The 12,546-nt window shown below is 34.4% G+C and overlaps 1 protein-coding gene across 8 annotated transcripts in view; it reads left to right on the forward strand.

The window, feature by feature from the left end:
- ACSL4 (acyl-CoA synthetase long chain family member 4) overlaps positions 1-12,225 on the forward strand; it is an 87,926-nt gene extending 75,701 nt beyond the window's left edge. For 4 of the 8 annotated variants that reach the window (XM_032250854.1, XM_032250853.1, XM_032250851.1 and 1 more), the window contains 2 exons: positions 930-1,087; positions 9,056-12,217. In XM_032250854.1, coding sequence (XP_032106745.1) covers positions 930-1,087; positions 9,056-9,213 — 316 coding nt within the window. In that variant the 3' untranslated portion in view covers positions 9,214-12,217. Of the gene's footprint in view, positions 1-929; positions 1,088-9,055 lie in introns of all 8 variants that reach the window. The other 4 variants (XM_032250852.1, XM_032250850.1, XM_032250857.1 and 1 more) reach the window with 3 other exon arrangements.
- Positions 12,226-12,546: the final 321 nt, after the last annotated feature.

The raw sequence follows: 12,546 nt of genomic DNA on the forward strand, positions 1-12,546 counted from the left end.
GCTAGCACTTGTTTGTTTTTTATAATACTCATCCTCATGGATGTGAGGGGATATTTTATTTTGGTTTTGATTTGGATTTCCCTAATGATTAGTGCCACTGAGCACCTTTCCCTATGATTGTTGCCCATTCATGTATTATCTCTGAAGAAATGTCTATTCAAGTTCTTTGTTCATTTTTTAAATTGAGCTATTTGGTTTTTTGTTGAGTTGTGGAAATTATATATTCCATTTGTTAACCCCTTATCAGATAGATGATTTGCAAATCTTTTTTTCTGTTCCATAGATAGCCTTTTTACTTTGCCAATTGAGTCTTTTGATACACAGAAGTTTTTAATTTTGACGTAGTTGCAGTTATCTGTTTTTGCTTTTCTTGCCCTTGCTTTTGGTGTCACATCCAAGAAATATTACCAAATCTATTCTCATAAGGTGTTTCTTCTATTTTTTTTTTTCTAGGAGTTTTATAGTTTTATTAGATTGGTACAAAAGTAATTGCAGTTTTTGCCACTAATGTGTAAATCCACAATTACTTTTGCACCAAACTAATAGTTCTTAAATGTTTAGCTTTTTTATCCATTTTGAGTTAATTTTTGTATATATTGTAAGGTAAAGGTCCACCTTCATTCACTGCAGGTGGATATCCAGTTTTCCTAGCACCGTTTGTTGATGAGACTGTCCTTTCCTCATTGACTGGTCTTAACACCCTTGTCAAAGATCATTTCTCCATATATACAAGGGTTTACTTCTAGCTCTCTATTCCATTGGTCTGTATGTCTGTCTTTATGTTGGTACCATGGGTTTTATTATTTCCTAATGAAATTTTAATAAATAAGAGAAATATATATTTTGAATTATCTTTACTGTTTCATTGACTAATTTATGAATAACTTTTCTCAATGATTTCATTTCTAGTTTGTTTTCTATCTTTTTAGTGACCAGTCCTATGTGATCAGTTTTGTGGTTCCTAATCAGAAAAGGTTGACACTTTTGGCACAACAGAAAGGTATAGAAGGAACTTGGGTTGATATCTGCAATAATCCTGCTATGGAAGCTGAAATACTGAAAGAAATTCGAGAAGCTGCAAATGCCAGTAAGTAAGAAATTGGTAGACTAGTATAGTCCCTAAAAGTCATCTAATAATGTCTTTTGCATTAGGCTTTCGAGATGTTCACTTTAATAATATAATACAGGGTTTTAAGAAACCTACTTCTTAAATATGTATAATGGATTTCCATGTTGGAACAATCCTTCAGTGTCATATAGTAGAATAATCTACCTAGTTCTTTATTGCATGTTTTAACATCTTTGAACATCTAGCCTGTGTTTGGAATGGTCCATGTTTGGGTAGATCTGTTATACAAGTCTACTTTGTGTCTGCAAGGTAGAAATTAATAACTTTAAGTTTAGTAACTAGTGTTTTAACCATGATTATGCTTTGTGTATATACTTTGGCTCTGTACATGGACTATCTCAGATGATGCATTAATAACCAATTGGAGAACATCTGACTATATAGTATGTGCCAGGAATTGTGTCCCACACTAGGAATACAGAAAGTAGTAAGACTCATTTCTTGCTCTCATGTAGTTCATTATCAGGTGAGAGGGGCACATAAGAGAGAAAACAATCTTAACAGCAATAGAGAAATGAACAGAGAATCATGGTACCACAGATGAGGGTACCTAACATACCTGGGGGGACATGGAATAGATGTCACTTGAGCTCATTCTTAAGGGTTGATTAGAAGTTAACCAGGGAGGACATTCTAGGCTAAGAAGCAATATGAGTAAAGGCAAATAGGTATGTAAAGGATGATCTGTGCGGGAACTACAAGGAATCTGGCATTACTGGTACAGTATAAAGTATGAGGTAAGGCTGTAGAGGTTAGCAGAGGCCAAGTTGTGTAGTGCCTTCTGTGCTGTGTTCAGAAATTTGGATGTAATCCTACAGGCAGTGAGGAGCCATTGGCAGGTTTTACTAGGTTAGTGACATGGTCAGGTTTGCATTTTGGATAGATGCAGTCACTCTGGAGGCCGTGCTGAAGATGCATTTGAGAGAGACTGGACTGAGGCAGAAGGCCAGTTTAAGAGGGCTGTAGGAGATACTTAGATTGGGGGGTGTTGAGTAATGAGGGCCTGAAGCAGGGAATCAGGAAACATTTATGAAGCAAAATTGGCATACTTCAATGATTAATTGGATAATGTAGACAAGGGAAAAGAGAAGTCTAGGTTAGCCCCCAAATTTGTAGCTGAAGTGACAAGGTAAATACTACTACTGATTGAGCTAGAAAATACAAGAGGAAGATCCGGCATATACAAGAAGATGATGAGGTCAGTTTGGGACACACATAGTTTGAAACACCTTTTGGATAGTCAAAGTTAAAATGTCCAGCAGGTGGTTGTGTATAGTCCAAATCTTATTGGGAGAGGCCTGGACTATACTATAGACTCAGGGATAATTGAAACCAAGAAGGTAGATGGGCCAACCTTGGGTGAGCTTGTAATGGGAGAACAGGAGGCTATGGATGGGTCTCTGGACAACACCAGCATATAAAGAATGGATGAAGAAAGAGATGTGTGTGGGAAGCATAATTTGCAAGATGCCAGGAGAGCAAAGCCCATGCAGACCACTGCTAAGAGTTTCAGGAAAGAGTAATCAACAGTTTTAAATTAGCAGAAAGGTCTGACAAAGCTTATTGGAACATTTATTGGAAAATTAAAGAGATTAAAAATTAATGCTCAACTTAAATAGTAGGCTTTTTTTTTCCTTTTTTACCAAAAAGGGATTCCATGTGGGTAGGTTGATTTTTATAACCTTTTTTTTTTTTTTTTTTTTTTTGGAGATGGAGTCATGCTCTGTCGCTTAGGCTGGAGTGCAATGGCGTGATCTTGGCTCACCACAACCTCCGCAGCCTGGGTTCAAGGAATTCTCCTGACTCAGCCTCCTGAGTAGCTGGGATTACAGGCATGCGCCACCACGCCTGGCCAATTTTTGTATTCTTAGCAGAGATGGGGTTTTACCATGTTGGTCAGGCTGGTCTCAAACGCCTGACCTCGTGATCTGCCCACCTGGGCCTCTCAAAGTGCTGGGATTACAGGCGTGAGCCACCATGCCTGGTCTTTATAACCTTTTTTAAGTTTCATTTTTATCAATATAACAAGTATATATAATTTTTAAAATATCAATATTATGGACTTGCAACAAAAGCAGCCCATATTGTATCCCTCTTTCCCCAGGTCTCATCTGTCTTCAACTTTAGTCGTTTTCTTAAAGTCTCTGACATTCGCCTCCATTTTTCTAAAGAAAATTGTTATATTGCTCCTTCTTGAATTTTTCATTTCTGATATTATCTATGGACTTCCAACCACTGAAGATTTAACTTTCTTATAACCATTCTCCTCCTCTTCCCCCCTACACTCTTTCTTTTCCAATATATAGTACAATTCATATTTTAGACCCAGGTTTACATTATGACTATGAAAATATTCACAGCTGAACTACATAGTGTTTTATGATTATATTTCCTTTCTTGGACAATTTTTTGGTTTTCCCTGGATCTTAAAATTTCCTTTCTTTATTAGTTTTCTGTATACCTATTCTTAAGTCTTCCTGTAAACTCTGATAGAATTGTAAAAATTCTCCCTGATACAGGAAAGGATAGCGTGTCTGTATTTTTTTTTCTCAGAGACACACTTCTTAGAGCCCTTTATCCTCCTGCTGAAATTTAGACAATCTGCTCCCCAAGGCTTCCGTTTACTGTCATCCTGGGAATTTCTTTGCTTCTCTCTTATGTTGGATCCTGTTTCCTGAATTTCATATCTGTCTTTTTGCTTGTTTACTTGCTAGTTTAGATAGAGCACATCCTTCAGCAGCTTCCTGAGAAAGGTGCATGGCCGGTAAATTTTTGAGACTGTGCTTGCATGTCTGAATATGTTTTTATTCTGTCCCTATCCTTGAGGTGTGTCTTGGCATATTTTAGAATGATAAATTCTAAATCATTTTTCCTGAACACTCACAGACTTGGTTCTGTTGTCTTCCAGCTTCGGTGTTGCATTCTGATTCCCATTTATTTCTGTATGATCTATTTTATCTCTCCTAGCTTTCAGAGTCATGTTAATTTCTGATATTTTCGTAGTTCATAATGATGTATCTTAGTGTGGGTCTTTGATCATTTATCATTGTACATACTTGGTGTGGGCCTTTTCAGTCTGGAGATCTCTGCCCTTTAGTTCTGGGAAATGTTACTTTATCTTTTGTTTGTTCATTTGCTTTTTTCCCATAATTCCCCCCCTGCCCTGTGCATCTATTTCTGTATGGCTGTTGGACTTCTAGCTTTCATCCTCAAATTTTATTATCCTTTTTAAATTTTTCTATTTCTCTTTTTGTTTTATATTCTGGCAGAATCTCAACTTTATCATCTCTTCGACTACTGAATTTCCAGTTTCCACCGTCAGAATTTTAATTTTCTAGAGCTTGCTCCTGTCCTCTCAGTGTTCCTTTTATTAGCACCCTGTTGCTCTTTCATGGATGTGACATGCATTGTCTCTTATTCCTCTGAGGATATTAAGAGGAATCCTTTTTATGTAGTTTTCTTCTGTTATTGTCTCCTTTTCCTCCTCATTGCGCTTTATGCTTGCTTTGGTCGTTGCCTCCCAAGTGTCTGCTGATCCTCGTATGTCCATATTTAAGAACCAGGTACTGAAAAACTGTTTAGAAAGCTTACTGGGCTTCACTGAAAAGGTATTCAAATGTTCGTGTCTTTTTCTCTTAAGTCATTCTATTTCTCCAAAGGAGATTTTTCCAGTCTCTTGCCCTGGTGGTACTAGCCTGACTGCCAGAATTCTGGTAGCCAAAAGACGTAAAGGAGTTATTGGGGGGATGAGGGAGCAGTGGGTCTCACCTCACTGATTCCTTCTGTTTTCAGCCTTATTCTCTCCTTCTGTTGTGCCTAATGTCCTTGAGTCCTAAGACTCTGCTTCAGTTTTTCCAAAAAGTAGACCTGTCTACAAGCGGCTTTGGGAAGAGCAGCACAGGGTGAGGGAGAACTATTCTCTAAACAGGCTGGGGCCCAGTGCTTTTGTTTCCAGCTTTACCTCTCATCTCTATCTTCAGACGCACTGGCTTTAGGGGGCACTTGCCCAGGCTGTCCTGTGAGGGCAGTTTGTTGCTTGTTGGCAACCTCTTCTGTTGATAGCTGCTTTGGCTCCCTCAGCCCTAAGTTAATTACCACTAATTCCTGTACTTTTTGTAAGCTTTTATTGCACTTTCTCATTCAGTGCCGTTTTTCTCTTGTTTCACTTTTTGCCTTGTGGTTAATACTGTTTCATTTTTAAATTATTCTAAACAATGTAAATTTTTTTTTAGGCAGAACAGAAACAAGCTATGTACTCTTCATGTTTAGTAGGAAGCTGTTAACCTAATTTTAACCTACTGTTTTTCTCTTACAAATAAAAATATCATTTTTCTGATTGTAGGTTATTTATACTTGTTATAAAATATTGGACAACAGAATATTATAAAGAAGGAAGTAAAAATCACTTGATAGTAGTTTATCTTTGGGTGGTGAGATTACATTTTGCTATATATATGTGTGTGTGTATATATATATATATATATATACCTGTCAACATCATTAAAGTTTTTCTGTCAATAGATAGAAAATTACAGTATTGGCTGTGCGCAGTAGCTCATGCCTGTAATCCCTGCACTTGGGAGGCCGAGGCAGGTGGATCACCTGGGGTCAGGAGTTCGAGACCCACCTGGCCAACATGGTGAAACCCCATCTCTACTAAAAATACAAAAATTAGCTGGGTGTGGTGGCGGGCGCCTGTAATCCCAGCTACTCAGGAGGCTGAGACAGGAGAATTGCTTGAACCCGGGAGTTGGAGGTTGCAGTGAGCCAAGATTGAGCCACTGCTCTCCAGCCTGGGCAACAAAGAGTGAAACTCCATCTCAAAAAAAAAAAAAAAAATTACAGTATCATTTTAAATACCAAATAGTCCCAGTATATAAATAGCTATTTAAGTCCCTATTGGATTTTTAGGTGAGTTTCACTATTTTCCCCCATCACTATAAACAAATATAACATGAATCTTGTATACTTAATAATTATTTTCTTATGTGATTATATTCTTAGCGTGAATTCCTAGAAACAGATTTTCTGAGTCAAGAAAGTATATATTTTAAAGACTTTTTTTCCTCATTGCCAAATTGCTGCCTCTCTCAGGAAAACTGAACCGTATCTATCAGATACGGTTTCATATATCTATCAGAAATACATGAATATACCTATTTCCCTAATGGGGCTCCTATAATTTTTATTTATCAAAAATTTAACTACTTAGGTACCATTTTGGTTTTAAAATATAGTTTATAGTGATAGTTTTTCTACCTGAAAACTAATTTTTCCCCCGGAACAATTTTCTGAACTCTGGACACCGTAAAGTTTTAAATAACAATTGCCTCTTAACATAATCATATTGAAAAAAACTTATTTATTTTATTCCTATAAAGACAGTGTGACATAATATTTCCTTCTTCAAGATGGTTTTCTTATAATATTGTTGATATAACACACTTTTATATTAATAACATCAGGCTCCCACAAACTTTTGTTACAAACCCTGATTTTGCTTTCAATATACTATTTTCAAAAATATATTTTCTTTAAATAAGTATTTAAGTGTAGCATTTCAAATATAATATTTTCTTTAAATATAGTATTTCAATAAATTGATATTACACTGTAGTTATTCTTAGTTATCCTCTGAATGTACTAATGGATTAGAATGTGACTTGAATGATTTTCCATTGCATATTTAATTGTGTAAAAGCAACAATGGGGGGAGTCAAGCTGTGTCCCAATTTGGTAGAAGGCAGAATAAAATCCTAGGACCCACTAGGATCCAATAGGCCCTCATAACTTTCCTGTGCTTGGAGTGAGGCATTTAATTCATGAGTTGGATAATGAGTGCTAATCATGAGCTAAATGTATAAATCAGGAACCTTTTGTGCCACAAAATATTTATCTTGCCAACATTTTGCTTCAAATTATAATTTCAGAGACTTATGCAAAAAAATTGTAAAATAATCTTGATTGTATTCAACAAATCTGTCAGAAATTATACATCTTTCATAGCAGGCCTCTTCATATTTTAAGTATAATTATGAGGTATACATAGTATCATAAGAATGCAAAATACTTGTTTTGGATAATTTGAGCAACTACTAATGGCTATAAAAATCGATATTTGCTACCACCTGCTGGTCACATTTCATAATGTTCTAGTTAATTGAGATAAAAATGCCATGTTTTCGTTTTTGTTTTCCTTCCCATAATCTTTCTAACTTGTTGGCAGTTTATTCTATTTATAGGAAACTGTGACTGTTGATTGCTTTCTATGGCTTGTGGTATTAGAGAATGTTTAGGAGTTCTTCAGATGAAATCTCTATAGCAGTCTTTATTTTTTTGGCTTTAAAGTAGGACTTTAATAAAGACTAAATAGAAAGATTGTTATCACCCTGCTTTCATTTGTTTGTGTGCAACTGAAATAATGTGTTTGCCTTGTCCCAATTTTGTCAGTGTTTCTGGACTAGGACCTATGTATGTAAGAAAAGTAAAATGAAACAAAAAGTTAGGGAGCCAAGTCTATAGTTGAGAATTTAACTGTTTCCTTGAGTTTCAAATGTAACCTTGGGAGCAGATAGTCTTATTTTATGAACCTCTGTATAACTGAGCTGTACTTTATTAACAGAGTAGACATGGTTAATTCAAGCAAATTTTATGTTCCTTTACTACCTGTTCAGACATTATTTTTAGGAAGTTGGTTTTAACTTATATTTGGAAGATTATTTTTCATACTCAGCTTTATATTTTTCTGTTGTTTTAGTGAGAAACTCACTAAAATGTAGACTAGTACTAGAAAAGAACTTCCATGAATGTGAGTTATTTGTGCTTGCCACTGAAACCAAATCGTTTCTCAAGTCATCTAGGCTATTTAGTAGTATTTTTAAAGAATGTGCTGATGTTTGCTTCTTGGCAGTTGGTGTTTTAAATAATCACATAAAATAAACTTATCTGTTTATTAACATTACTGTTAATAGGCTTCCATAATCTAAAGAATTACCCTTGTATTCATAATAAATAACTTGATGGCATATAATTTATGGAATTTAAAAGTATTAATACTATATTAATTACCTTTATGTCCTTACTTCCTTATATTTTTATAATATGTATTGAGTTGTCTAACTCAAATACAATATTCATTGCATCAGTTTTTATACAATTTAAAGATATGAAATTCACAATCCCTTTTTTATCTGTATTTTAATATATAGTAAAGTTTATAAAGAATATTTGTCTACAGGCTTAATTTTCTGTGGAATGAATTAATAAACTTGTATATGTTTATGGAAGGCTCTCAACCTAACCCTATGGATGGCAGTGAAAAAAATCAAAGACCTTGCTTTTATGGAGCTTACATTTTAGCTCCATGGTAAGACAAATATATAATATGTTGGGTAGTGATAGGTATTTTGAACAAAGCACAGTGTTAAGAAGATATGGAGAGACAAAGGGACTTCTCTTTTGTTATGAGTGATCAGGGAAGTCCTCTCTGGGGAGGTGGCATTTGAGCAGACATATAGATGAAGTATGGAAGTGAACCACACAATTGTGTTGAGAAAGACCATCCCAGGCAAATATAAAATCTCTGAAGAGGAAGGGGTGTGTGTGTGTGTGTGTGTGTGTGTAAATAATGTGTATATGTATGTTTATTATAATAACCACATAGACTAAAACTATCCAACTGAACTTACGTGTGCTTTGAGAAATATAAAATGAAATTGTAAGGCAGAGGTAGCATTAATAAACTACATAGTATACCATTAAATAAGTTTGTGGTGATTGGTGATTCATCACCTCAATCATCTAGGTAAGTCCTGAAAAATTCATATTTTATTAATTGCTTCTCTCTTCCCTTCTATCCCTGTCCCCACTCCTTTCTCCTCTCCTCCCCCCACTCCTTTTCACCCATCTTTTCCCTTCTAATTTCAGTGAATTTGGAGCGATTTGAAATTCCAATCAAGGTTCGATTAAGTCCGGAGCCATGGACCCCTGAAACCGGTTTGGTAACAGATGCTTTCAAACTGAAAAGGAAGGAGCTGAAGAACCATTACCTCAAAGACATTGAACGAATGTATGGGGGCAAATAAAATGTTGCTCTTTTATTGACACTTGTGCAGGAGGTAGCCTGGTGGTTTTTCACTTCTAGAGTTTTAAGCCTTTGTTGAGCTGTCTGTTAGAAAGCAAGGTATATTATTCTAAAGATACAGTAAAAAGAAAACAAAACCAAAAGTGATTAAAGTTGTTGTCCAATTTATTTTAACTTAGTTTTGCATAGTTCTAGTGCAACTGAAATTGAAAAGTTATTTCCCTTTAGCTGTGTTATTATAGAGCAGAAATTCTGTTTTTAAAAATTAGCCTAAGATATATTTGTTTTTGTAAAGAAAAATATTTACCATTGAACAAAATAAATTGGAGTTGGAGTAGAATGTAGTTTGAGGAAATTTGCAGCTTCTAATGCCTCTTGTCTTCCTATTTCAGAAGGAATTTAAATATTAAGCATGACAGAAAATATGTATTAACACTACTCAAAGCAAAAGTGCTGCAGAGCTTGAAAATTCTCTTCCAACTATTTATCTTGAAGGAAAAATTCAATAGTAATATAATACACAAAATCAAATAATACCTTAGAAGGTATTAAGATTATAATTGTTGCATAGGTTAGATATAGAGTCATTGTAACATTGTGAATAATTACAGTGCCTAAAGTAAGAATAAAACAACATATACAACACCAAAAAATATCTAGTAATATATTTAAAGGGAAATTGAGCTGCTCTTTTGAAACTTTGAGTTCTAAAAATAACTGTAATTATTTGAATGACTTAAGAGGAAAGTACATTTTGTAAAATGCTGAAAATTATCTTTTTATGTTTATTCAAACTGAAAAGCTGAGACCAAGAGCAAAAAGATAGGAAAGTAATAAAAATTTAACAGGCAAACATTTTCTCTTAGAAAAGAGATAAAATCATAAGTATTTGGAATTAGAACTCTTACACATCACTGAACATGGGAAAGAGATTTAAACTCTGAATTTATCTTTGATAACAGGGATTGATTTTAAAATGTATTAAATTACATTTGTAATTTAAGGTCTGTTTGCTGTTGCTGATTTGATTGTTGGTCAGTAGTTTGCATTTCAGAAAGCCTTTCATTTTGCTTTAATTTTAGCAAAGCGGGTTATAATGAATAACTTCCCCAATATCTTGCTCAAACTTACAGGTGATTAACTTGGATGAGTTTTGTGAAGTTAAAGGGAAGAACACTGTTATCATTTTTTCCTGTTTGGAAAGAGTTTAGAAACTGGAAATAGTAGATTTGGGATAAGGGCAGAGTTACTTGATAAGGGACTGATGTTTGTGCAGTAACTTGGAGTGTGGTTTCTTTTTGAATCTTTAATGACAACTTGGGATTATATATCCCTGATAGATATTCACACTTGAAACATAGTTACTGTAAAATGCAAAAATTCTTAATACTGTTGTTCTTTGCACTTTTTCTTAATCATTTTATATATATGCATATATATATATATATATATATGTTGCTTACGTTCTTTTGTACAGATGTGAACCACCATTGCAACAAAATAAATTCTTTTTGCTCTAAAATATTTATAAAGAAAATACTTAAGTGTTATATATGTGGTGGTAATAAGGGAAAAATCAAGTATTATAAACAAGAATGAAGGTTTTTATAAAGATTTCTGTTGAGTGTTTTGCAAGTTAAAATTCTAGGAAAGTTTTCCCTGAAGTTATGCGTATGTGAGAATTCTCATTCCTCCCAACTTGGCTTTGAAGAGTGAAAAACCGTTATCAGGCAGACTATTATTCCGCTTCTATTCCTGCCCTGCTGTGTATCCCTTAAGAATGAGTTTCTTGGACTTTTCCAATATGTGATTTTTTCCCCCATTTAGAATGATGATTTTAAGGTGTGAGTGCATGCACTATCTTATCTCAGATATTTGCACCCCCAATCCGCCCCCATCTCCCGAAAGCTAGAACACTGCCAACTGATCTGTTATATAGGTCCTTTAGAAACACATAATTAACACTTAAGGTTGGGTGCTGCTAATTCTTTGCGAAAATCCAAATATTAAGGGACCAGGGAGATGCCACTACCCCTTGATTTTCCATATAAAAATATACATGTTTATGTAAACAAATCTTTCCATATTCATAGTGACTTTTCAAGTACTTGAGCCTAAAGATTTTGATCTCACATTTTTATAACTGTTTAAATTGTCACAATTATTACGTACACGTCAGCCATCAACTAAAGTTGTACTTCAAAAATTTACAACAGTATGTGCATTTCTAACTCAAACACTTGTGACTTTTGCTTTAATTCCATGAATGTTCCTGCCTCCTTGATATCTGTATTTATTCTTTTTTTCTCTAGAGTGGAGGAATAATTGTGTGACATTTCAGAAATACGGATAAATGATTCAAAAAGTCATAGTTAAGGAGAATAATATTTCTTTGATCGTGAATAACTGATTAGTAATTCTTGCGTATATTTTCCTGATAGCATATGATAAATGTTTCTAAGGTAACAAGATGAGAACAGATAAAGATTGTGTGGTGTTTTGGATTCGGAGAGAAATATTTTAATTTTTAAATGCAGTTACAAATTATAATGTATTCATTTTTGTACTTTCTGTTAAAATGCATGATTATAGAATTGTTTAGATTTTGTGTTTATTCTTGATGAAAAGCTTTGTTTGTTCTTAAGTTTGCACTCAAATCTTAAGAAATAAATTCACCCATGTTATCAAGCCAATTTGAACTTCATTATGCATTGAGATAAAATCTGCAGGCTTGAAGATTATTAACCAAACTTTTAAACACATAATTTTAAAGTACTCATCTCTGGGTTTATGGAATTGCATTAAGGATTTAAACCAGCTTGTATAGTCCCATTTGTAATATTGATATTTTGGAACAAAACATATTCATGTTGTGTGGATTATTAGTAGGTGCTACCAAATTATAACTGTTGCTTTTAGGCTAATTAATATTTTAGAGAGAAATTGATTTCAGTTATATCAGGGTGTGTATAAAATGGCATTAAAAGCTCTATTTCCTGGCTTTGCCACTCAATAGTTGTGTAATTTTCGGCAAATTAATTAGCATCTTGGAGCTGCATTTCTCCATCTGGAGAAGGTGGGTTGATGGATGATAGGATCTGCCTAATAAGACTGTTGTGAGAGTTAAAATGTGAAGTGTTTAGAACATTAGCTTATGTTAGCTATTATTATTATCATCATAATCATTATTGTATCAAGACACTAGTCATCAGTCAGGTTATTTAAAGTATTGACTAGCACACTCAGGGCCTTAAAGGAGTGACTGCCCCTGAAGATTTTGTGAAAAATGTTCTAGATTTAGAGGTCAGGAAACCTGGGCTCATTGACACTAGCT

Source organism: Sapajus apella, unplaced genomic scaffold (assembly GCF_009761245.1).
Source record: "Sapajus apella isolate SASKATOON/1434 unplaced genomic scaffold, GSC_monkey_1.0 scaffold73, whole genome shotgun sequence".
NCBI classification, from domain to species: domain Eukaryota; kingdom Metazoa; phylum Chordata; class Mammalia; order Primates; family Cebidae; genus Sapajus; species Sapajus apella.